At 41.6% G+C, this 27735-nt stretch overlaps 1 protein-coding gene and 1 long non-coding RNA gene across 5 annotated transcripts in view; one reads left to right on the forward strand and one right to left on the reverse strand.

Moving 5' to 3' along the window:
• Positions 1 to 27735, reverse strand: part of GCLC (glutamate-cysteine ligase catalytic subunit) — a 48627-nt gene that overhangs the window by 20605 nt on the left and 287 nt on the right. Inside the window, exons 2-7 of one of the 4 annotated variants that reach the window (XM_075923609.1) lie at positions 27353 to 27515; positions 13640 to 13752; positions 9949 to 10131; positions 7276 to 7389; positions 6364 to 6422; positions 6149 to 6285 (exon numbers count right to left, since the gene is read on the reverse strand). In XM_075923609.1, coding sequence (XP_075779724.1) covers positions 6149 to 6285; positions 6364 to 6422; positions 7276 to 7389; positions 9949 to 10131; positions 13640 to 13752; positions 27353 to 27463 — 717 coding nt within the window. In that variant the 5' untranslated portion in view covers positions 27464 to 27515. Of the gene's footprint in view, positions 1 to 6148; positions 6286 to 6363; positions 6423 to 7275; positions 7390 to 9948; positions 10132 to 13639; positions 13753 to 25858; positions 26024 to 27278; positions 27516 to 27735 lie in introns of those variants that run through there. The other 3 variants (XM_075923610.1, XM_075923611.1, XM_075923608.1) reach the window with 3 other exon arrangements.
• Positions 20867 to 25527, forward strand: LOC142827793 (uncharacterized). Its single transcript, XR_012902552.1, has 3 exons — positions 20867 to 21314; positions 23890 to 24145; positions 25044 to 25527. It is a non-coding gene; the product is annotated as an uncharacterized LOC142827793 (long non-coding RNA).

A 27735-nucleotide genomic window follows, 5' to 3' on the forward strand; every position in this document is an offset into this window, starting at 1 on the left:
TTCAAAGCGGTAGCGCTGCATGGAGCCCAGGGTCAGCGGGGGAGTCCCAAGCTGATCCCGGGATCCATGGGGTGCTGCTGCTTTGAAATGCGGTGGGGAGCTCAGGGCCAATGGGGGACTGCCTGGCTGGCCCTGTGCTCCCTGCAGCCTTTGCGCCTTTGAAGTGTAGTAACAGCCCTGGGTCTGATGCTACACTTCAAATGGCAGAGGCACCCTTATAGACTAATTAGCATTGACTATTCGATTAGTCAATTGAAATTTGACATCCCTACTTCAATCCTGTACTGATTGGCTGTTTGCTTCCACCTTCTCAAATTCCCCTTCTGCACAGTCTCCTCATTTCAGCTTCATGCTACATATGCCTCTGACTTTCTTCCCCGTTCTATCCCCCTCCTCTCTCATTTATCTTATCCCCTTCCCTAAAAACCTCTAACTATTCAATAACAATCGTGAAACCAACTCAACCCTGCCCTTTGCCCGCCTTGTCCATTTAGGTTGTGAACTCTTCAGGACAGGGCAGTCTACTACTCTGTACAATGCCTAAGATATCTGGGCACCCCTCTACATTGGTTTTTAGGCAATACCACCACAAACATTAATAAAAACATTGAGAGTACAAGTTGTTAGTTTTCCTAATGAAGAAATTACAACTGAAATGGCATAAAATATAGACATCTTCAGACACCTGACCCCTAATACTAAATCCCACTACAGTTCCCTGAAGGAAAATGTAAATACTTTGAAAGGTTTATAACTGCTTTCAAAAGAACAGTTTAGCAATGGAACAAGACAAAACATAGCTTTATTCCTGCCTCTTAAATTTAAGAGGAGCACTCAAAGGGATCTTCTCTAGTCCAGTTTTGCTCACAACCAATTTAACAGGGTAGACTGAATTCAAGTGATTTAAATAATGTATTTAAAATAATCATTTTAATTATAATTTTTACCAATCAATTTTTCATCTTATTTGGCATTCATTAGTTAACTATCCTAAAGCAAAGCTGATTCTCACTGCAGATGGCCATTAAAACGTTGATTTGGAACTAAATGTACATCAGTTGCACTAAATTTGGTGCTTCTTTTTACTAACCAGGAGACTATAACAGTATACATTTAAGCAACTCTGTAGTTGATATCCCTTTCTTATTTCAGAAAATGGTGAATGATATATATTTTACTAGATTAATTTGCTTGTCATTGGTGTCTAGCTCTATTTGGATGGAAATTCAAATTAAAAATATGCTGAAACAGTATTTTAAAATATAATTAAAATACCCTGAATATATCGGAAAGAAAAAAAAATTGAAAAGTATATCTACACACAGAAAAACCCACAGCTTGTCCAGCCAGCCAGTTCAAGCTGTAGGAATGTCTCATTTCTGTGTAGACTCCTAGGCTAAGTCTACACAGCAGTGATTTTCCTGCTCTCTGAGCCCAAGTCAGTGGCACTAGCCAGTCATGTTTCTCTGCTGTGTAGATATACCCAAATACAGGCAGTCCCCGGGTTACATGGATCCGACTTACATCGGATCCCTACTTACAAACGGGGTGAGGCAACCCCGCACTAGCTGCTTCCCCCCAGCAGACCAGGGAGACGCGGAGCGGCTTTTCTCAGCCGACACCTCAGCTTCAGAATAAAGGACTGAGGGAAGTGAGGTGTGGGAGAATAAAACTGAGCTCTGGAGAAATGTTTGGCTAGAGTTTCCCCTACAATATGTACCAGTTCCGACTTGCATACAAATTCAACTTAAGAACAAACCTACAGTCCCTATCTTGTACGTAACCCGGGGACTGCCTGTAAACTGAAATGAAGGAATTCTTTTCACTTTTAAATCGCCAGGCCCAACAGCAGCTGTGCTCTTAGCCCCTCTTGTTGGCGGCCCTGCTTACATATTTCTTTTGTCTATTTTGATGATTATGTGAATGAGGAGCAAGAAACCCACTTTCAGTAAGCCTGAACAGACAGGCTACGTCTACGTTGGCCCCTATTACGGAATAGGCATGCTAATGTAGCACTTGGGAAAAGGCAAATCCGCGGGGGATTTAAATATCCCCCGCGGCATTTTCATTTTCATGGCCGCCGCTTTTTTCTGGCTTGGAGATAAGCCGGAGAAAAGCGTCCAAACTGAGGGCTTTATTCCGGAGGATCGCGCCAGTCTGGACGCTTTTCTCCGGCTTATCTCCAAGCCGGAAAAAAGCGGCAGCCATGAAAATGCAAATGCCGCGGGGGATATTTAAATCCCCAGTGCATTTGCCTCTTCCAAAGTTCTACATTAGCATGCCTATTTCGTAATAGGCGGCCAGTGTAGACACAGCCACATAGTTTCAGTCATTAAGTCTGTTTTTATTCTTGACTTCTAAATCTGAAATAAAAAAAATAATGCTGCTTTGGTTTATAACTCCACCTCTCTCTCTGGCCTAGAGCAAATCAAATTAAATTTGTCTGAGCTCTTCCAGAAACCAGAGTAACACAAGACTGCTTGAAAGCGCTTCATACAGTTAACAGCCCTGGAGCAAGTAGAGCTAAGCAGGGATGCCTAAGGAACATACTGATGGGTAACCAGCAAACAAGCCTTGGTGAATGGTCGAGTGCAAAGAACCGTCTGTCTTCTAGGTGGATTTGTCTTCAATACCATAGCAAATGCACTTCCTGAGTCCCTTGTGAGAACGACGTACCAGTCTGGAAGCACGAAGATAAATTTATATTCTAGTTTCTATAAGCCAGTATACACCTAATCTGAGTTGCTTCAATCAAGATTAAGCTGTAAATTCTTGATGAGTATCTTAAATCACCCACAGTAATTTTAGTTACTTGGTTTTCCTTTGTGGGGGCAGTATGTAGTATTTGCTGAATATGATGATAGTCTGGGATCATGGGTAATTCTGCAAGCAAGTTTATGATAGAAAATGATATGTAAATGCAGATTTGTAAAAAAGCTCCAAAATCATCATTTCAGAGACAAGGGAACCAGGAACTTATTCACCCAAGCTCCCAGCTGCAGGTCCTCTGGCTGGTAGAAGCTGTGGTAATACAATGTTATTGGAAGTGGATTAGGTTGGATATTATTCAAATGCCCTCTGAATACAATGATAAAAACAACAAACATTGAATAATTAAGTGGCTATATACTTGAAAAGTGCTTCATGTTGATTTGAAAAAAGGCAGCAGTAAAAAAGAAAATTCACTAATACTGATTATCGTTATTATTTCAAGAAATGTACTGAGGCACTGGTTAAAAGAGCAGCATTTTGTGGACCATAGCTACAAAAGATCCATTATATGACAATAACTACCCTCAAAGTAATTGATGACAAAATCCTTATTCTTACTTTGGTTTTGATCATTTAGGCATAAAAGGGGAGATGGAAAGTACTAACTGCTGAATCTTTGAGCACTAACACTATGGAGGATCCAGTTAAACACAATGCTCAGAGGTACCTTACATGCAATAAGGGCATACACAAACTAAATTTGGCAAGCTTGAACAGGACACTGAAGATGTTGGGGATGTTTACGAAGAAAAAAAAAAAAACAGACCTTTGACTAAGTCAGTCTCATCTCTGACACATATGCAGAGGAATCACTTAAAAATATTACCAGAAAGGACTCCTTGGTATTGCTTCTATCCAATTCAAATCCCTGACACCACAAACATCTCCAATGTCACATCGATGAAGCAAATGTCACGTACTTCCATGCATATCTTGTAAGAAAAATGCTTCAGCATATAAAAGAATTGCTCAAAAAAAAATCAATTGACATAATGAAGCTGCTGCCTTGCACTATTTAATCACATTTCTTTGTAAAATTATAGGCTAACGAAATTATTTTGCATGTCGTCAATTTAACATGCAGTAGCACTACTGAACTACAGATTTTTGCGCAAGAAACATGTTCTAGTAGTCAGATGGTAACCAAGACTTCTTCAAGTTTCTGGTTTTGAGGAACACAATTGCTGTATAAATACTTAAGGAACCTCTACACTGTCGCGCATAGCTCGAAATAAGCTATGCAATTTCAACTACGCAAATTGCATGACTTATTTCGAGATAGCCTATTCCGAGATTTCAAAATTTTGTGCTGTCTACAAAGCACCAAATTTTGAAATAGAGCGCTACTCCAGCATCTTCCTTATTCCTCGTACAAGGAGGTTTACAAAAAGCTAGATGAATAAGATGAACATTATTTCAAATCTATTTCGAAACAACAAGTGTGCTGTTAAGACACAAAGAATGCTATTTCGTTATCCTGAAATAACGCCACTGTGTAGATATACCCTCAGATGTGTTCCTATCACTCAGACCATTAAAAACCACTAACTACGTTGCCAGGTTTCCACTCTCTCTTAGGATGAGACACTACTGAAAATCTTTATGGATATATCAAATTATCTTACTAGAAGGCATTGAGATTCATCTTCCAAAGATACTCTCCTTTAAAAGTGCTTGGAATGGACACCTCCATTAAGTTTATGGCAACTGAAAACATTCATATACCGAGTTTACCATTTGAAGACCAATATTAGGACATTTGCAGAGCTACACTGTTGGATGCTTTTCCAAAAAGCACAATGTTTGTGGGGAAAAAAAAAAAAGTCATCGACATGGGGCACTTTACATCTGCTACTACAGGGCAAATTATCAAACAAAGGAATGGGTCTGGGATGGTCATGCATATCCAGTATCATCTCCTTGACCTTTTCATCACTAAGTTGCCTATGGCATGAGATTTTACTATATTATTCTCCCAGACTATTATAAAGACATTGAGTGTCTATATAGATCTCAGTAAGCTGGATTTTATATAATTTTAGATAAGACTACAAAAATTATTGTATATTTGATATTTACAAACAATACATACACAATAGTAGAAAGTATGGACAGATTTGAACAATTATTGATGCTGCAAAAGGAGTCTGATTGTATTACTTCATGAATCCTCCCTAGCCAGATTTGTAGTGAGCTTTCTCCCCTTCACGTCATGTGACTTGATGTTAGTTTTTGTTCATTCATTCAGAGTCTTAATCTGGAACAAAGGTGCTTTGAAATGGATTATTACAAGTGCAACCTACAAAATGCTGTGAAACAAGCAGCATTTAGAAGATTCTATTTAAGTCTATGGAGGCATAACATAATGATCTCTTCCTGGTTACCAAGGAAGCAGTAGTAACAAAGGCAGAAGCTATCATCACAAAGTCAAACACACAGGAACTACCTCAGCCATCTGCCCCTTATACAAAATTGCTACCGTAGAGTGACACTCAGAATAACCAGATACTTAGGCCTTGTGGAATGTCAAACGGTTATAGTATCTTACGTAAAATCAATTAGTAAGTAGGGAAGAGAGACAGAAAGATACAGAGGGGAAGATCTGCTTTTGCAGGGATTATGTGCCCATCAGTAAACAGCAGAATTAATTAGGAAGTTCATAGGATGAACTAAGAAAAGAATACACCAAAATATATCTGAAGTTTTCATTGTTTTCAATTTTTAAATGGCACTATTTAAAAGGTGCTCAGTAATTTAAGATGTTTGAGAGTTTTCCCTAACACTGTTCTTATTTCTTTGATCCCTCTCTGAAAAGCCTACCTGCAGGCTAGATAACCTGGTAACGAACCTCACCTATTTCCACAAAGTGTGGCCTGCTATGGACTAAAGTGAAATTCTGCTTAAGATTTTTCACCAGTCCAAAAATATAAGTCAGTCCTTATTTGCAGGTCTTCCACATCTTAACATGCAGTTCTAAGACAAGGTGCTTGGCCAAATAAAGGGTCCTGTTCAGCACAGTTCACAAGACATTTAAACCCTGGCCTCCAAATCTTGCTCTCCCTACCAATGAAGGCCAACAGTAGGCCATACCAGTGATAAATTTAATATAGCCTTTTGTAAATAAGTTAAATATTGGCAAATTATCATGTTATAACATAAAATTAGACAATGGTGAATTGCTGACAAGCCTCAACTGCATTTTGAGAAAACATCACACTGTTTTAATAAGCTTTATGAGTTGATTAAAAGACCTAGCCCTGAGGAAATAGAGAAATAGATTTCTTTAAGGACAGCATATCTAAAGAATAGAGCAATTTAGAATAGAGAATGTAATTGCATTTATCTTTGATCATTCTGAGACTCAGATGCATTTTACCTGAAGGCAGCAGTTGCCCATTCCAAAACCCATGGCATCCATATATATATGGTCTGGTTTGGCTGCTTTTGCTGCTTCTCCATCATCCTTAGGAAATGTTTCTACAAATGGCGATGGAGTATTCTTATCTTTAAATACTGTAAGGAAGATACAAGAATTCAATAAGTAAAGTACCAGACATTGATTACTTGAAGAAACCACTGGCATTTACTCACTTGGTACATTTATCACCACTTTCTCTCCTCTTCGGTGTCGAATGTTTCTTGTCAGAGTACTAGAACGTAAAGAGTTTAGGATGAAATGCTTTTACTAGGAGAAACTTCTAAATATTTGTCCATTTAGCCCCTCTCATTTGTACTGTAGCAGATTTGGTCCTTCACTGAAGTCAATTTATTTTTTGTTGCAAGGTGTTACATATCACAAGCAGAACAAAAAAAGCCCATAATCTAGAATGGGACAAGAAGTTATATTGGAAAAATAAGTACACGATATAGTTTTACAAAGGTTAAATCTCATACTGTAATAAAAGCTTCTGGAAGCTAGACAACATTATCCACCTCAAATAGGCTAGGCTCCAGCTCAACTCCAGGATGGTTGTGATATTTCCCAAACAAATGCTGCAACATCATTTGCAGCAGAAATTGGATGACTGAGTCAGTGTAACACCAACAGGAGGAATCAAAGCTGGAACCTCTGGAGCTTAGTGCATGTGCCTCTGCGGCATGAGCCAAAAGCCAGCTGGCTCTCAGCTAACCCTGTAGAGAAAACTCATTCTGTCTCTCACTGTAAGTGGTCTATATGCTTAATACACGGGATAGTGATCCATACCCGCTAGGTGTGTTGGTTACACCAGCACTTAAGGGAAGCAGTTAATATTGAGTACATTACCTTAAAATTGATTATGTGATGGGTTATGCCAGTATCAATCTAAACTTGTTGAAATTGCATTATACAACTTTACTGGTCACCTTTATAGTTAATATGCAACATTACCTCTTTGTCTATGTCCCAGGGACTTGTACAGCAATTATTCATGCAGCTTTGCATACCACTTATACAACTTTATCATAGTATATTAAATTATGCACGAACAAGAGTTGCTCTCCTTCCTCCACACTCACTCTTACCTAAATCTAGGATGTTTGTTGATGGCTTCATCTGGAAAGAAGAGAGACTTTGAAGCTCCTCCTTCTACGGGCGTTGGCTCACATTCTGGCAGCGTAAAGCCTGGACACCCTAATCTAGCGATAACAATATAAGTTATAAATTAAACAGATAAGTTTGTTATTAAATGTCAGCGTTAGACTATGGTCTTAAAAGACAAAGGAATAAAAAAAGTGAAAAAAATGAATCAGTATTTCTAAGACACTTTTCAGTGTAACTTAAACACCAGGGTTACGTCTAGACTGGCATGATTTTCCTCAAAAGCTTTTAAACAGAAAAGTTTTACTGTTAAATGCATTTGCGGAAAAGAGCAGCTAGATTGGCATATACGCTTTTCCGCAAAAGCACTTTTTGCGGAAAAGCATCCGTGCCAATCTAGACGTGATTTTGCACAAGAAAGCCCCGATCGCCATTTTCGCCTTCAGGGCTTTTTTGCGCAAAACAGTTTTTAGCTGTCTACACTGGCCCTCTTGAGCAAAAACATTTCCGGAAAAGGGCATTTGCCCGAATGGGAACGTCAAAGCATTTGCGCAAGAAGCACTGATTTCAGACAGTAGAATGTCAGCGCTTTTGCGCAAAATCAAGCAGCCAGTCTAGATGCAGCCCTGTAGTCATTGACACAGAGAGGGGCCTTATGGCAATCACTATTAAAAGGTCAGCATTTGCCAACAATTAGAATAGTTTTAGGACTGTGGTTACAGTAAAAAGGAATTTCATACCACTGTATGTCAATGGATAGCAAATGCTTGCATTTTAACGGCAAATGCTAGAAGAAGCTTTAGAAAATAGTCCTCGTGTATGTCTTAGCATGCATTAAAACTACTGAATATTAAAAGGGAAACACAATGACATTCGCTACCCTCAATTGCTCCTTTTTATGGTGCTGTTTAATTTAGATTACTTCAGGGATATGTCCAATAGTGCTCACAATATTTTACTTGTCATTGTTAAAAGTATAAAGTCAACCTGAAAAAACTAGTCAGTTTCAGAAAGTAGCAGTTCTTTTACCAACTGATGGCTCAGGCATTGTTGTCCTAACTCCTTTGTAAAAAGGTATCCGAGTCTTGCCTGCATCACTGTCTTGCCCTTTTGGTAGCTGAACAGGTCTTCTTTACAGATGCCTTTGATGTGTCTATGTGCATTCCATATACCTTAGCAATGGTATATTCATTTTTTGAATTTGACATTTGTACTGCTCTAGGGAAACCTACATTTCATGTTTAGTATTCTAATAGCAACTCTTAAAGCCAATGATATGTACATATTTTATATGACCATCTCTATATACTCTACTAATGCTTTTTTACACTATCAGAAATTGTTAAAAATACATTTCTAGTTTTTAATAAAGTCAAACAGTAGTGAAAAGTGAATGAGTGACTTACACCACATCACATGCTATGTATGATCAAGGAAGGCTATGCTCGTTAGAGCAACCACCAGTATTGTAAAATAAAATCTGGCTGAATACAAAAGCAAGCAAGTCAGCATACCCCAAGACACTCAAAGAAAATATTTTTGGATGTTTTGGTATATTTCATGTAACGTAGCATTTGTTACAATTAACTTCAAGACATTATATGCTGCCTTATTAGATAAAAAATATAACATTTCTCACTAACTGGCATAAGTCACATAAAATCTACATGACCAAACAAACATCACTACTCTGATCCTTGAGAGAAGCCTACTGATCTGACCAAAAACTATTCCGGTTTATTTTTAGCTTGGCCAATGATTTGCTGTGAAACTTCAGTCAAATTCTAATCTGTGTTTCAGGATCTGTAAAATGGGCGTAATAACGCATACTCACTTTTCACAAGTGTTTTGAGATTTACAATTGGACTATCCTACAAGCACCACTCATTTATTTTAATGAACACATTTCTATAACACCACCCCTCCATACACATACACCGTACTATTTCTGCCTGGGAGATGTATAACAGCTTTTATTGTTTCTCAAACTTTACAAGTGTCTGCAGTTTAAGGGCTGCACCCAATGTATAACACCTCATCAACAAAAAATTATCTGGACTTTGTTCCACCAAATAAGACTTTAAAGGTGTTAAGAAATATCAGCTTAAATGGACCAAACCAGTCTAAGTAATTTATACTATGCTAGAACAGTGCTAAATTCAACAAACTCTGCCTCATACTATCCAAGCCTTGCCCAATTCTATTTTGCCTGCTTTCCTAGGATTAAAATTGTATTTTAATTCTTCATGATGAGGGTGGGACTGCAGATTTTTTAATTAAGCTGTAAATTTATGTAACCTTTTAACAAGACTATAATGCACTGGACAGATGAAGTGCATGAATTTATACACTTCATATTAGTGCAGACATAACAAATTTAAGTACGCCAATAAGTGGAAATAGAGCGACAGAATTTTCAACCAGAAGAAACATTCATGCTTCATAATCTTCCAAGGAGAGAAATGATATTTTCACGTGGAAAATTAGCATATTAAATTTAATTAACAGCCTATTAACTTTAGTTAACACATCAAGTCAGTAATGGGAGAATTGTGTTAAATAATGGGTAAAAAAAAATCTTATTGCACAGTAAAACAGGAGGCCACTCAGCCCACAGTCTTACATATGTACTCCTCAAAACAATATACAGCACTAACCTTGGAAATGATGTCACAGTACAAACAGCTTCATTTTCTTTCAGTTCAGAAGCAGCCTCCTGCCGTCGTTTCCTCATGTTGTCTTGTACAGTGTTAAATTCAGACATGGTTCCTCCATATGGCTGCCCAGGTGTCCCTTCAATCATATAACTTCCATATTCTGGGCGCCAAAGTGTTGGGTGGCTGAAATGAAAGAACAATGTAGTTTAAATATGTTTATACAACTACAAAAGATGGATTATTCAGTATGAATTACATGGAAGACTATTACCTTTTGGAATAACATACTTGCTATTTGACTAAGGGACTCTTACATGTAGAGCTACCAGCACATGGAGGGCTGCCGCACTTATACTGACGGTGTGTCAGGGGGTCCCTGACCCTGCACCCCCATCTGCAGCCAGATGTGATTAAGCCGGCAGGTAGAACAGAAGGTTTATTTGTTCAGACACACAGCATAGCTTAGGATCCATGTTAACACAGGAGCCAGAGCAGACAATATTATTCCTCTCAGGGGGAAGGGGCTCCTGGGCCCCTTATCCTCTTTTCTTGCTCTCAGCCTCTTCATTCATCCTAGCCCAGACTGAGACTGACTCTTCCCACAGGCCCTAGCCCCCCAGCCTGGTGCATCCCCACCTCTCCTTTCGTCTCTCTTCCTGGGCAGGAGTTGTGATCCAAGTCTGACCTTCAGGTGTCTGGGCCCAATACACATCTGCAGCGAGTCATCACGAATTCCACATAACACCAGAGTAAAGAGTGAACACAGGATTATAAAAGTAGACAGCACCCGCACTATGTCACACTAACCATTAAGCAATGCCAGGGCTGCTGTGGTAACTAGGAAGACCAGATCACTTGGACCACCCGAGTTTTACTTTAATCCATCCCAGTGACATTCCATGATACCTTTCCTGTGAAAATTTGACGCAATCTGGACAAGTTCTAAGCCTTTGAGAACATCCATTTGCACATGCACAAAGATAACTGAGTATTGCAACTATATTATCCAAAGGCGCCCATCTACCGATTATGCTCCCAGGTATGCATGGCCAGGACTTTGCTTGCAATTGCTTCTTCTGGTTCACAAGTTCCTGGGCACAGAACAAAGAACAGGGAGACTCTCTTTTGTGCCTTCTAATATCCCCCTTCTGGCACCCAGACAGGGAGCATAACACCTGACTAAAACGCAGAGAGTAGCAAACTGTGCAACAGGGCATGGGTGGAAAGTGGGGGGGAAAGGGGTGAAGGGAGTCGGGGTGTGAGGATCTGTAAACATTAGAAAACATCTCGCTCCAGAACCTAGAGTGTATTCTTATACTTACTAGCAGTTACTCTTAGCTCAAGTGGTAGAGGCTATAACTGTAAAGGACCAAATCTGACAGCTCATACTGGTGGGATCCATGTAGTTTGAATATACAATAGTTCTCTGCTTTCCCACCCACCCCCCACAGGAAAATACATTAAACATTTATTAAAAAGAACAATGTTGCAAGTTAAGCACTCAAAAAAAGACAGGAAGTGTCAGAATTAAGGTTGCATATATAGCTGTAATTTGAGCCCCTTGTCACGTATGCATATGATGCAGTCTTTTAAAGATAATTCTCTCCTCCAGCCGATCCCAAGACCTCTGCCTCATTCAGTGAACAATCATTCAATATTCCTTCTCATCCTCACTCAGCATGAGCCCCCAGACCCAATTTAATACATACCATATATATTTTCTATGAACACAAAATTATCTGATTTTCTCACAGGCATGTCTTGTGCTCTTACAGTATCTGAACGTTTCAAATACTCGTCTTCACAACACCTCTGGAATTAGGTGTTATCCTCACTATTACAGATGGAGAACGAAGGCACAGCAGTTTCCCTAAAAAGCCAAAATTGTCAAGTGTCCACTAATTTTAGGTGCCCAACTTGACACACACAAAGCCTGATGTGTCAGAGCACTTAGCATTTTTATAGCACTTATGTTCAAGACAACTCCCAGTGACTATAGTTATACCTCTCTCATAGAACTGGTAGGGACCTTGAGAGATCATCAAGTCCAGTCCCCTGCCCTTACAGCAGGACCAAGTACCACCCCGACAGATTTGCCCCAGATCCCTAAATGGCCCCCTCAAGGATTGAACTCACAACCCTAGTTTTAAGCTGGCCAATTCTCAAACCACTGAGCTATCCCTCCTCCCCTTTGTCAGCCACAGGATCTCAGAGGTCACTGAGAAGACAGGGTACATGCACTTATGAGCATGTTCACATGGCAAAAAGGCACCCAAATAAAAACCCATACCTGTAGCAGTGAATCTCAGAACACAGATCTAGAGCTTCAGACATGAGCTCATGAGGCTCACTATGGAACTAAAAAGAGCTATATAGATGTTCGGACTCAGGCTAGAGCTTGGGCTCTGAAACTCCTCTTGTCCCCAAAGCTTCAGAGACCAAGTCTCAAAGTCTAAATGATTTTTAAGTGCTATAGCATAAATTCAACCCTACAGACCTAGGCTCTGAAACTCATTGCCACAGAGTTTAGGGAGATTTTTTTCTTGGGGGGGATGAGGGGGGAAGAGAAGGGAAATGTATACACATGCCGAAATCTTCTGTTTACCAGAAAAGGTAAATGACTGCCCCAGTATCATAGAAATGCCAAGGCAGAAATAGGGATGTAAGCAAATAGTTAACTACCCAAAAAGCCTAAGCTTATTGGGTAGTTGAGTTGAGTACTCCACTACTCGCTCCCCACCCCAAAGTTTTATCAGAGGCAGCAAGGGACAGGGAAAGGAGGAACCAATGCTGGAAGGAGACAGCTTAAAAACCAGTTCCCCTCAGCACCGTCTCTGCTGTGGCACCTGGTGCCCCCCCACAAAGCTGCTATCAGAAGCTGTCACAAAGCAGCCCCAGTCCACAGCTGGCTAGGGTCGGCTGTGGGCAGAGCCTGCTCTGGTAGCAGCACCTGTTCTCGGCAGCAGGGGCTGGCCGGTGCGAGCCATAACCAACCAAGCAAGCCCGGCTCAGTTCTGGCTCGCTCTGGTTAGGGACTGCTGCGGCTCTGCATTTTAAATGTAGTAAGAGCCACTTGACTCTTGCACAATTAGCCAATAATGGAAAGTGCTCTGTCGCAGCTTGCACCAATCCAGGGCTCACCACCCACGGCGGCTCTGCAGTTTAAATGTAGTAGGAGCAGGGCTGCCTATGCACCCAGCTCCTACTACATTTAAACTGCAGAGCTGCAGCGGGGGCATCTCCTGAACCAGCGCAAGCCGCAACAGAGCGCCTTCCCTTATCAACTAATTGTGTAGTCGATACAAATTGTATTGACTACACGATTAGTCAATTACCCACCTCTTAACATCCTTACACAGAGACAGAATCCAGTTTTCCAGGGTAACACCAAACTGTTACCTTTTCTTTCCCCTTCTTGCAACACCCTGCCTAATTAATTACACAACCTCCAACTTCTGAAACTACTAACACAGCAGTCCTATAGGCAAAATCGATCATATGCAAACTTGATTCCTGACCATAGTACCACTCATCCTGTGTAATGAACAGGGCAGTTGTTCTGGGGGAAGAGGGAGAACAGGGTATTAAAAAAAACAAACAAGAACAAAAAAACCTTACATAATTATGTAATTAAAGACTGTGCAAGGGGATTAAAAACAAAACAAAAAACAAACAAACAGCTATGACTTACTTGGGATTTACTCTTTCCCCCTTCTCTTGAAGCATATGAAGAACTTCTTCTCCAGTTAGGGACAAACGTACTTTCTTATGTTCATGATCAAAAGCTACCAACATATATTCCACCTATTGTAAATAATGAATGAAAATATAAAAATTATCCTTCATGCTAACATTTTGTGGTGATCAGCATGTTTTTAATTCAACTGTTTTGCCGTCATTTCTATGCTGAATGTAAGCATGCCAGGGAAGGTGTGTAATGGGTCACAGTAATGCTCAGTGAGTAGTGTGGATTTAATGGTAGATTGTGAATCTGAGACCCTCCCCTCTTGCAGCATCCCAGAATCTGGGCACCAACCTGAGCCCAACCATTTACATTGCAATTTTATACCTCCATACCCGCGAAATCCAAGGCACCTGATGTAGGCCAGCTCTGGGTGTTTTACTGCAATGCAGACATATCCTTTGTGTGGAAGCAGAGCATGAGTAGTTTTTCCAGCTTTAGTTATTGAAATTCCAGCATAGAGTAAGAACAAACGATTTTATTCACACAAGTGGTATCTATGCTTATGAGAGCTCAGAAGAGAACATCCTACTATAGAATTGCTTGCATCTATTGGATCAGAGCAATATGGGGAATGATATTTTGAAAGCAACATTCTCATGTATATCCAAAGATGCATAGCTTTGGTCTAAAGTAATAAAAACTTGCAGTTGTAAAACAAACTGCTTACATTAATTCCCTGGGTTTCTTCATTTACATTAATATAAACTTCTAAATGATAAGTGCTAAACTCCCCAAAAAAGCACCTGTGAAAGGTTTTAGACAGACCCCAATTTAGGTTCACAAATAAAATGAGAAAAAAATATGTTGGTATTTTCGAGTTCATGCCACTGCAGACAAAATTCAAGTGATAATGCAGGGGGCTGTGGGGCAGTTCATGTTTTAGATAACAAAAACCAAACTCAGTTGTGCTTGTTTGCCTCCCTCTCTCTAGACAAACCAGTACAGAGTATTTATCTTTTGCAAGTGGCGTTATATGGCTAAAGGATGTCCTGTGATGCACATCCCACAAACCTGGAAGAAGGATTATTGAACTCTAAACTAGAGATGATGGTACAGTAAAACTCCATTAGTCCGGCATCCAATGCTCCGGGACTCCTGATGGTCCGGCACCATCAGGAACCCGGAAGTGCTGGGGCAGCCGGACAGGCTTCCCCCATTCAGCTGCTGCTGAAAAACTGACCAGCAGCTGAATCGGGGAAGCCGGGAGCAGAGCAGCTGGGGTGCTGCCGGGTTGGTCTCGTAGTGCCGCCCCTCGGCGCTGCGGGACCAACCCGGCAGCACTCCAGCTGCTCTGCCCCAGGGGTCCCCAAGTCAGCCGCTGCTGAAACAGATCAGCGGCTGGGCATCCTGGAATCAGCTGCTGATCTGTTTGAGCAGCGTCTGAATTGGGGACCTTTGGGACAGAGCAGCTGCGGTCCTGCTGGGTTGGCCCACAGCGCCGTCCTTTGGCGCTGTGGGACTAACCCGGCAGCACTCCCGCTGCTCTGCCCCAGGCGTCCCCAAGAGCAGCGGGGGTGTTGCCGGGTTGGTCCCGCAGCCCCGAGGGGCAGCACTACGGGACCAACCCGGCAGCACCCCAGCTGCTCTATTGCAGGCATCCCCGATTCAGCTGCTGCTGAAACTGACCAGCAGCGGCTGAATCAGGGACGCCTGGGGCAGAGCCGGACTATTGTAAGGAGGGGCTATGAGGGGTCTGGGGTGGCATTCCCTCCCACCCCACACCCCTCATAGCCCCCCCTTCTGATAGTCCGGCATATCTGATAATCCAGCACCCCCTGGGTCCTAAAGGTCCTATCGGAAGTTTACTGTAATTTGTATACAGGTATAGAAAAAATGTGGAACATTAAAAATAAAGAATTCCTTTTTTGACTTTGTACCATATAGATAGGTTCGATACCATAAAAAGATACCAGTTACATTTACAAGTCTAACATAAAAGACCTTACCTATGAATTGCATTGGGTTTACACTAGGTCTTTCTTACAAAAAATGTTTATTGTTGGATTGCAATGAAAGAAGTGGAGGACTCTGAAATTGCCCTTTACATCACACAGTGGGGATATGGGGCACCACCATGCTTATCTTCCTTGCTCAAACTTTTGCTAAATACTATTTACTAAGAAAACACTACTAAAGAATTATATATCTGAACAGTGAAAAGTAGAGGAAGCAACCTTTTCCACAGGGAAAAACAGAGTAAAAGCATCCTATTTTGTGATAAAAGCTCTTCATAGCACTGACATGGGTAGAGTGCCATAGAATGTCATAACTCTGATTCCTTTTTCAAATAAAGTCTTATTCAATATTAAATTTTACAGCAAGGAAGTTCAGTAATCAGAATGGTCCATTACCACAAGAGCCTCAAATATTGGATAGTCAAACCTACCATTAAAGTCTGAGCAAGACTTGAAAAAGCCATTCATTGGTTAGAGAACCTACATCCATTTTTGATCATTTTTTTTCTCCAATGAGAGCTAAAAAGTTATAACCTTTATGGCTTGCAAAAATAACTGTTTAGAAGTGAACCATTATAAACCATTCACCTGCTGAAGCTCTTATCCAAGACAAGCAGCAGCACTCAGAAATTAACAAAACTCGTCAATTTCATTGATGTCATTCACAGCCATGTGGACATCAGTGAAAGCCTCAGGAATCAGAGTTTTTGTTCCTTCCGCTCTCCCAAAAAGCAGCAGCATAAAATCAGGAGCAAAAGCAAGCACAGGGGGAACCCAAAATAGTACAGATGAGAAAAGAAAAAGTAATGAACCCCTTTCTTTTCCTATCAGTGAAGAGGCTCTCAATGGGAGAAGAGATAAGCCACCCTTTTTCTCTTCCAGTACTTGAGTGGATACCAAGAAGGCAGAAGGGAAACAGTATCAAATTTATCATATCAAAATTATAATCTCCTAACAAGAAGCTGCTATGAGATTCAGAACCTCCTTCCATCTCCCAAGCAAGATTCAAAAGTGGCAGCTTCCCCTCACATGGTAATGAAGGGCTGGGCTTCGCATGAAGGCATTGCCATGGCCTTTGGCGTCCCTGACTCAACCACCATCTTTCATATCTTCAACCACCTAATAGCTCAAATCTTCCGTATATCAGGTATCTAGTAAATACTTCAAAACTGGCCTGACAGTTTAGAGTTCAGGAGGCAATTTATACCAACCTAAAACTCTGCAGTGGACTGGCAATACAGAAATATAGCAAAGATCAGCAACCTCAAAGTTTCCACCTTGTACAGTAATAAGATGTTATTTCCATTTGATGAACTACGTCTATAAACACAACAAGTGCGCACTGAATCTTACAAAAATTATACCTATATCCAAGGCTCGACAAACCATGGTGAGATCTACCTGCCAGTCCCGCACTGCGCTGCGCCAGACTGGCACTGTGCATGTGTGCAATGCCCGTGAACAGAGCAACCAGCTGAAATCTACTTGCCTCAGCGATTTGTTGAGCCCTGGCTATATCTATCAAGACAGAGTGCCATCCCCCAGGAGCTCACAGTGTAAGGCCCTATTTACACTGCCATAAGTCAACAGAACTTGTCGCCCAGGAGGTGTCCATGCAAGTCAACTGAAGTTTAGTCAGAACCAGTGGTAGTGTGCTCAGTGTTAAGTAGGCATGAGAGCTCTCTCCCGCTCAGACAGAAGCCATATAAGACAGCAATGCAGTGCCAGTGGCACTGGTACAACTGTCATGCAGTGAGGTCTTTAGTGTAGACATAGAATCAAAGAACTGGAAGAGACTTCAAGAGCTCATCAGTCCAGTCCTCCGTCCCCACGGAGGGACCATGCACCACCTATCATCCCAGACAGATGTTAAGATGTTTTAGCAGCTTTCAAGTACCTATCATGTCTTCTCTTCCAAAACTAAACAAATCCAATTCTTTCAGTCCTCTCTCATAGGTCATATTTTCTAGACCTTTAATCATTTTTGTTTCTCTTCTCTGGATCCTCTCTAATTTGTCATCTTCCCTGAAATGTGGTGCCCAGAACTGAACAACAATCCAGTTGAGGCTTAATCAGCATAGAGTAGTGTAGAAGAAATTATGTCTCGTGTTTTACAACACTCATGTTAATATATCCTAGAATGTTTACTTCCTTTTGTAATAGTGTCACCCTGCTGACTTATATGACCCCTAGATCCGTTTCTGCAGTACACCTTCCTAGACAGTCACTTCCCATTTTGTATGTGTAAAATTGATTGTTCCTTCCTAAGTGTAGTACTTGCATTCATTCTTATTGAATTTCATCCTATTGACCTCAGACCATTTCTGCAGATCATTTTAGATTATGACACCTATCCTTCAAAGCACTTAGCATAAGACAAGGCCCACAGAGGAAATGAAGGGAAAGATGGAGGCAGAGGCTAGGTGATCACAGAGTCATTTGAAAGATTATTATATACCCATCTTGAGGATTGAAGCTTTTTAAAAAAATTATGTGAACTATTTAGTTTAAGCTCTCCTCTGAAGTGGGTTTTGGTAAGGATATTAAAGACAGAAAGGAATTGATGAGCCTGAAAGTCACATTAAGGCAGAGAGATGGACTTGGAAACACCACAAGGCAAGCAAAATAGTAGCCATGTCTAGATTAAGATTTAAGTTGTAATAATACTATCATGCATTTAAAAAAAAAAAAAAAAAAAAAAGACCTTAGGTTTTTCAAAACACCAGCTAACACATCCTGGCCTAAAAGAGGGCAACATGATCAATACAACTATACAAATGTTACGGACATGTCAAATCTTCTGTTTGTATCAAATAATGCCACTGTCCTACTTTTTGTATTCAGTCAAATTGTACTCTCAGGAAAAAGCATGAACAAGCAGTCCTGTGGCAATTAACCTAATCATTCATGAGTGCTGCTTTTCTCATGTGTCACACAGGCAAGTAGTGATTAAAACAGCCCCCATTCAAACACTATTCAAATCCAACCATCATTCAAATGCAGCCAGTCATGCTAAATTTGGCTGGGGGCCAATACAGTGAAATTTTGCATGAAGGAAAAGTTTTTAAAAATACAGCCTTATTTTCGGAATTTTACTATCTGGAAGGATAAATTTGCATAGGATTAAAAAGGGACAAAGTTTACCTGAACCTATGTTTAAGTTTTGTTAAAAAACAAGCTTTTACAAAACTGAAAGCAATATAAGCATTTCTACAAATTTAGATGCCAAGGAAATGATTTAAAATGGCATTCTTCTGTAGCATATGAAACCAATGCACTGCAGCAATAAGTAGACTACAGAGTCAGTTCATTCATCATCATTCTCCACATTGAGAAAAAATACACAAAAAATAAAGAGCATACCAGTGATAAACACTGAATTTTTACAATGCTCACTTCTAGTAGCATTAGTAACATGGATAAAAAAGTGACAAGGAGTCCTGTGGCACCTTATAGACTAACCGAAGTGTAGGAGCATAAGCTTTCGTGGGCAAAGACCCACTTCGTCAGATGCATGTCACATGCATCTGACGAAGTGGGTCTTTGCCCACGAAAGCTTATGCTCCTACACTTCGGTTAGTCTATAAGGTACCACAGGACTCCTCGTCACTTTTGCAGATTCAGACTAACAGAGCTACCCCTCTGATACTTGATGGATAAAAAACCAACACATTTAAGGTGACAGTATCAATCTGCATCTTCACCTGGCTGAAGTTTTAAAGAGATTGCCTATGTTGCTAGTAACCTATGCTATACCAGATTAGATAACAGTTCACATACGCAACCATTCATACATGGTTTTTGACAACCAAGAGTACCAGATGCTCCAGAGGAACATTAAAGACACTCTGCAGGTCACCATTATGGAATAACCTTTTTGTATGATTTAGGGATGTAAAATCCCATTTAATCAGTTAACTACTTAAACATGTTTAACAGCTTAAACAGGGACAGGAGCAGCCTGGCAGCCTCTCCACCATGGGTAAAGGCTGCTCTCTGCGCCTGCCACAAGTGCAGGCTGCTCTGGGCTGTTCCAGCTAGGCCAGGCACCAGTCAGGTCAGAGCAGCCAGTTAACAGTAATTGGTAAGCATCACCAGGTAAGGTCCTAGCATAACAGCAACCATACTCAGTCAAACCTATGGTCCCCTCTAAGCCCAGTATCCTGTCTTTCAGCAGTGGCCAATACCAGGTGCTTCAGGGGAAATGAATAGAACAGGTAATCAATTCATCCATGCAATGTCATATTCCCAGGTACTGAAACACACAGGCAAAAGGCACTTCAGAGCACGGTTTTGCATTCCTGACCATCCTGGCTAATAATCCCCATGAACTTACCTAGTTCTGTTTTTAAACCCTATAACACTCTTGGCCTTCCCAACACGCTGATTAAGTTCCACAATTCAGGTGTTCATTGGGTGGGGAAAAAAAAAACAAAAACCTTTCATCTTAAAACTGCTGCCTCTTCAAATTAATTTGGTGACCCCTAATTCTTGTGGTGAGGAGTAAATAGCACTCCCTTATTTACTTTTCCACACCAGACATGATTTTATACACCTCTAGCACATCCTCCCTGTCAGTCACTGTTTTTCCAAGATGCAAAGTCCCAGTCTTATCCCTCCTCACATGGAAGCTGATCCATACCCCTAATAATTTGTTACAGTTTCCCAGGGTATCTGCCCACAGTATTCAAGATGTGGTCATATCATGGATTTATGTAGAGGCAACATGTTTTCTATTTTATCTATCCCTTTCCTAATGACTCCAAATACTGTTAGCATTTTTATTACAATTGAATATTGAGCAGATGTTTTCAGAGACTCATCCACAACCAGGCCGATATTTCTTGAGTGGTATCAACTAATTTAGATCCTTTCATTTTATAGGTTTAGTTGGGATATTTCCAACGTGCATTACTTTGCAGTTATAAACATGGAATTCAATCTGCCATTTTTGTTGCCCAATCACCTAATTTTGCACGATCTCCTTGTAACACTTAGCATACTGCTTGGGACTTAAGTATCTTGAGTAATTTTGTATTATTTGCTAATTTTGCAGACTCACTGCAAAATTTATTTTTTATTTCAGATCATTATGAATATGTTCAACAGTACCGGTCCCAGTACAGACCCATGAGGAACAACAGTATCCTTCTCCACTCTGAAAACTGACCATTTATTCCTACCCTTTATTTGCTATCATCCAGCTAGTTATTGATCCACGAAAGGACCTTCCCTCTTATCCCATGACAGCTTGCTTTGCTAACAACTTTTGTTGAGGGGACCTTGTTAAAGGTTTTCTGAAAATCTAAGTAATCTATACATAGTGGATCACCATTGCCCATATGCTTGACCACCTCCTCAAAAAATTCTAATCAGTGGGGGAAATCATGCCTCCCCTCACAAAACTCATGTAAACTCTTCCCCAATAAATCATTTTCATCTAGTTATCTGATAATTCTGTTCTTTACTACCATTCCCATGGATCTGCCTGGAGCTGAAGTTAGACTTATCCTGTAATTGCCAAGATTGCCTCTGAAGCTTTAAAACAAAAACAAACAAACAAGCCACACAAACCCACTGATGCCACATTAGCTTCCCCAGTCATCTGGTACAGAAGAAATAGATGAAGTTGCAGAGAAAAAATAAGGATTAAGATGAAAGACCAGGTAGGAAAAAACATACCATGAAGAAGAGAGGGGTACAACAAAATCAGAAGAGCACACTACTTTTTTACAGCTTAAAAAGAGTTGGCTGATAACATTATAATTAGGTGCAATGCACAAAGAATACACAACTGTTTATTATTCACTAGAAGACTTAACCAGCATTGTTCGAGTTATTGGGGGCAGGAGGTGGGAAGGGTGCAGGAGTGAGGGCAGGGGACCTGGCCGGGAGGGGGGGTTCTCCCCAGAGCCAGCATGAGGGGGAGGAGCCACACAACCCACCCACTAGCTTCTCCCTGGAATTGGCTTGGGGCAGGAGGGCCCATATTGGCTAGCCCACAGCTGCTCACCAGGATAAGCCAGGGTGCTTGCTGCCCCCAGTAGCCATTCCAAGGTGTAACCATCCCCCTATGGGCATTAGTGAGTGTAATTGTCCATGCTAGCCTTTCCATGTGACAGGAAACAATTGCATTCCATACATATCCCATTGCCCCAGTACAACCAACCCCTGACCTTGCTTTAAGTTATGATAAGAAGCTACATACCAAATTTGGTGGTCTAGCTGTTACTGTTGAGGAGTTCTTGAACAAAAAGACTCTCAGACTGGCATCTCTCTCAAATATATAGCAGATTTATTAAATTTTAAGGAGCTTCACTGTGGATAATATACTTAGATGAGAGTCAAGTTTTCAAGCCATGAAAATTCCTTCATCTTTTCTTAAAGGAAAATGATCCTGTGAAAACTGAATCCACTCATTGTATTGTATGCCTCAACTGACAGTAGCATAACTTGTATTCAATAAAGAGGGTCACAGTGTCTAATTTCACAAAACAAGGACAGAATAAAAATTATAAGGTAGATTGCCATGCCATTCACACTGTTGTAGATAAAATGACTACAAGATTTACTGGCAGTGCTAGGTCATCTCAATTTTGTTTTTGGAAAAATAAAATGAAAACTTATGTCCTTCATTTTAATCTCTGTACTGGGGTGAGGACTGGAGGAGGTTAAGTATGCAGGCTGCCCAGAGGAGAGAGGACTAGTTCAACCCTACCTCTCTCAACTATATAGTAGATTATTTTTCTGCAGCTTTCGTTTTGATGAAAAATGTTACCCCAAGTGCACCTTACACAAACGCCTCTCTTGTACACACCCCTCTCTTTCAGTGCCTCCCCCCCCCCACACACATATATTAAGTTTGTTTCTGCCATTCTAAATAAAAAGTTGTATTTATGGTTATTCTTGTGTGTATATCTTTGATATTGTGGGGGCTCGGCTACTGAAGCAATGGGATTTTTGGGAAAGATGGAGCAATAAAAGAGGAGCAGCATCGTAAAGACATAACTAAGTATTATCTTAGCATCTCCCACACTTGTGGGCAAGATAGTAGATTAGCGACTCAAGGGCTACATCTACACTGGCCCCTTCTTCGGAAGGGGCATGCTAATTTTGAACTTCAGAATAGGGAAATCCGCAGGGGATTTAAATATCCCCTGCGGGATTTAAATAAACATGGCCGCCGCTTTTTTTCCGGCTTGGGGAAAAGCCGGAAAAAAGCATTTAGACTGGCCCGATCCTCCGGAATAAAGCCCTTTTCCGGAGGATCTCTTATTCCTACTTCCAAGGAAGGAATAAGAGATCCTCCGGAAAAGGGCTTTATTCCGGAGGATCGCGCCAGTCTAGACGCTTTTTTCCGGCTTTTCCCCAAGCCGGGAAAAAAGCGACGGTCATGTTTATTTAAATCCCGCGGGGGATATTTAAATCCCCCGTGGATTTCCCTATTCACAAGTTCAAAATTAGCATGCCCCTTCCGAAGAATGGGCCAGTGTAGACGTAGCCAAGGAGTCACAGAGCCAATGTTTTGATCTTTCAAACTTGCTACTTAAAGGCAGGCAGGAACACTATAGAACAGGGGTGGCCAACCCATTCTGGGCAAAGAGCCAAGATATCAGGGGATCCAGGGTGAAGAGCTGGGGCAAAGTTGTCGAGCCAAAACAAAAACAAAAATGCTCTCCCCCTTTAAGAAAACACGTTTAGAGGCTTTTTGGCCACATCAGGCCCCTGCTGGCCGACACCATCTTTAACAGCCATGCCAGACAGCTCCCCCGCCCAGGTCAGCACAGGGAGCTGGGAGGAGAAGGCCGTGTTTGGGGGTGTGGGTGCGGCTTTACGAGCCACGGGGCAAGAGGGCTTTGCAAGGCACACCCTGGAGGAGGAAGAGTCACACGCAGCTCACGAGCCACGGGTTGGCCACAGCTGCTGTAGAATTACACTGGGAGGGATATAAAACTACATTAAGTACGCTTAGCTTTGAGCCTAATACTTGGGGCTTATCTACACTTCCACTTTATTGTATGGTAGTTTTCTAGCTCTTTCCCAGTGCTGGTGCTATTACCATTATCGTCGTCATTGTCCTTCATGCCCACTGGCATATAAGGCAGCACTATTACTATACTGCCACCTTAAAGCGCTTGCCACAGATGCACTTTAAACTTCCAACCATAGATAAAGCCTTGGATCACAATGGTAGTCTGAACACTGTTTCATGTCCGAATACCTTCTGCTTGATTTTCACAGGTAGAAATCACTTGCGGTGCCAGGTGAGGTCAGGGGAGCTGACTTCAGGGGATGCTTTGTCAGAGGATTATTATGACAACGTTCTAAGAATGGAAAAGATACTGGAGAGCTCTACAACCCCAGGCTACAACTTCTCTCTGCATGTACAAGGCAAACACAGTGACTCCACTTTGTGAAAAGAAATTTGCGAGGTGAAGGGAGAAAGCATCTTTTAAATATTTCCATCTGCCTGTGGACCAGAACAGAAGATCTGTAGGTAAGCATCTCACGGTATAGCCACCTGAGGCTGTGTACACTGCACACTTATTTTGAAATAAGTCATGCTATTTTGAAATAACAGAGTGTGTGTCTACACAACAACCCCGTTATTTCAAAGTAACTTCAAAATAATGGGCTTCTTACTCTGACTTCTGTAACCCTCATTTCACCAGGACTAAGGGAAGTCAAAAGAAGAGATCTGAGGAAGTGGGTCTGGCCCACGAAAGCTCATCATCTAATAAACCATCTTGTTAGTCTTTAAAGTGCTATATTGTCCTGCATTTTGCTTCAACTACCCCAGACTAACACGGCTACATTTCTATCACTGTTTTTCCTTTGACTTCCTGCTCCATAGACAGCAGCAAAAGTCAAGTTAAAGTACTTTGATTTTAGCAATGCAATTAACATAACTGAAACTGCAGATCATTTCAACTTGACTTTAGCCCACAGTGTAGATGCACGCTCAGAGTTCCAGACAGAGCTGGGCAAGCAAATACAACTTTGTTTTTAAGAATACTGTCAAACAAAAAAAACCCCAAAACCTATTACCCGACTATCTCAGAAATGTATTTTGTATCAGTTTTATTAACTCTAGTGAGAGTCAGGACTAGTGTAACTGAGAATTACCTTCTCCATTATTAATTTCTAATCTTTAAGCCTTTACATCCAAGTCAATAATTTTTTCTTCAATTCATAACTTGATATATAAAGTCCAAGTCCACAGCAGGGTTTTTGTTTGTTTGGGGGGAGGGGTGTTAATTTAATACAGGGTTAATTCTGAATTAAACTCATAACACAATGCTTTCCACAATCCTTCTAGCTATGTGATTAGAAAAATCCAAGTCAAATATCTTTTTCAACTAGTCAGTTTCTAATACAAATGAACTGTTTTACAGGTTGAAGAAAAATATGGAAGCAATATAAGTTACTGTTCTGTGGGTGTACAACATGTCCCAATCACAAATTTCACCAACTGACGTTTGACAGCCCCTAAGACGCACTGAAATAGCAACTTACTATACGTCAAGATAGGACTCTCAACATAGACTGATACTAGTCTGACAAGCAAAAGAGTCAGTGTCAATGCAATGCATTATGTAGCAATGGGAAACAGCAAAAATGAAATAATGAATCATGTTTTCTGACTGAGTTGAGACAACTCCTGCTTACTCTATAAAAACATTTTTAAGAGTTGCAAGTGTTAATCTGCTCTCTGAAAGGTACAAGGATAATACAATACACAAATCTATATTACTACATCTGAGGCAACAGGCCAGTTTAAAAAAAAAGGGAGGGAAAGTTTGTTGCCAACAAGGCTTTGTTTACATTGTCAATTGCATAACTTTTGTCATTCACAGGTGCTTAAACACTTCTCTGTCTTGCCCCAAAAAAGTTTTGCCAAGGCAAGTAGCAATGTAAAAATCTCCTTGTGGGCAGGAGCACTCCATGGATCATAGGGAGGACAGAAGCTTGTCCACAAATGTGATGAAAAATAGAGTTTACACTGCACTGCCCTAATTTTGGAAACATGGCCAGGTCGTCTGCTTAGAGATGTAATACCCCATTTAATCAGTTAACCGGCTAAACATTACATTTAACCAGTTAACTGACAGAATAGGGTCTTGTGGGTGAGAGACTGGGCTGTAGCAACCTCCTGCCCAGCTGGGCCACCAGTTAATCAATAACCATCACGCAATAAGATGATACTCACTGGTGATATCACTAAATCTCCTTCTCTGAAGGTATAGAGGCTTCTCACACCTGCATTTTAGCATGAAGTTGGTAGAATTCTAGATTTTATGATTCTGACCCTTGAAAATATCAGGAGTCAAGAAGAGGGCAAGCCATTCCCTCTATTGGTCACCACACATTGCCTCTGCCAAGTAAAAAAAATGTTATAGTCAGTTTCCTCTCCCACAAAGAACTACCACCAGAAGGAAAAGCCAATTTAAGACACACACACACGACGTACAAGACAATTTTAAAGAGTTAATTTTCATACTAAGAAGGGCAGGAGTTCTGCTTTGCCAATCCTTGATCCTAAGACTGCTCAAAAGGATTCAAAGTCTGTCTTGCAGTAGTGCTCTCTTTTCAGGTCAAATTGTGTACCTTGGGCCTGGTCATCAGAGAAAGAATATTTAAGAAGAGCTACAGCCAAGATTAGAGAAAAGAAGAGACCTACATTCCTCAGCAGAGAGGGCAATGTCTTTGCCCAACTACCTTCACAGGGCTGAAGAGCTCACTCCCATATTTTCAGAGTTTCCCAAACAGAGATCTCAATCAAAAGCCTTCCTGGACTGTTTGTATAGAACATGAAGATCCAAAACTGCATTTGCTCCATGGCCACCTTTTTGGGTATCAGGCCCCCATCTCCTCTCAAGAGTTAACAGGGTTGCCCTCATCTCCAGAGCATTTATAAGCTGTTAAAGACTAAGTTCTTTCATAATGGAGAACCTCCCAGTTTGGATATACTTGTAGTTACTGTGCTTCGAAAGAAAAGTTTTTGAAACTCTATTCTTAATTGCAGATGTGATCTCCCAAGTCTGAAAATGATCCATGAACGGACCTTGAAGTGTAACACAAGAGTGCCTTGTTTATCTTGCTGCCTGCTGGGATCTCTGGGTCTTCTAAAGCTATCTCACATGGAAGTGTACTAAAGAACTATAGATAATATCTTAGTTCAAACTGTAACCTACTAGTAACCCTGATTACCAGCTTCTCACCCGGTCAGGACAAAATGTGTGGGTGGGAAGGCAGGGCATGGAATATAGAAGGAGGGTCACTGGGCCAATCCAGGGGCAGGCAATCCTCCTACCAGTGCTCCCCAGGCCTGGCCTGGGGCACAGACCTCATGCAGGTGCTCCTCAAGCTGGCCCATGGGTGGCAAGGGCCATACAACCACCTGTAGCTGCTCCCCAGGGGAGGCTGGGATGTCAGATGCTGCTGGCCAGTGGCTTCTGGCTGGGGCACTAGCTGCCCCCCTGTGATCATTGCACAGTATAAGTATTTCTCTGGCCAGACCCCTCCCCTTTCCATTTTATGAGAAACAATTCAACTCCAGCACATCCCATTGTCCTGACACCACCAAACCCTTGCCTTGTTTTAAGTGAGGGTAAGAAGCAGCTGCCTACCCGATTTGGTGGTCCTAGCTCTTACTGCTTAGGAATCACTCAGAGAGACAGATGCACATGTCTAAAGCACATACAGCAAGTCCTGAGCAGACAGGGCTTGGGCTCCGCAAGGACTGAGAAGCGACCAGCAGCAGTTGCTGGGAGGCAGGAGCGCCCCAGCCATCCCTAGTTACTCGGGATGCCATAGGCCAGCGGTTAAACAGCGGGCTGCGTCCGGACCCACGCCGCAGACAGAAGCTGTGAAAACATCGAGGAAGAGTTTCTCCCACCGGCCGCTCCACACGCTCTCCCCGGCCGGCAGCCCCGCGCTCCCGCCCCACCTCCTCCGGGGCGCCCCACACGGGAAGCAGGCACCGGGCGACGTGCCATGGCCCCACGCGGGGCCGCCGGCGCCAAGCCCGCCCCACGCCGCTGGCCAAGGGCGCAGGGGGAAGCTGCCAGGCGGCGCGCGGCCGCG

This window comes from Pelodiscus sinensis, chromosome 3 (genome assembly GCF_049634645.1).
Source record: "Pelodiscus sinensis isolate JC-2024 chromosome 3, ASM4963464v1, whole genome shotgun sequence".
Taxonomy (NCBI): Eukaryota; Metazoa; Chordata; order Testudines; family Trionychidae; genus Pelodiscus; species Pelodiscus sinensis.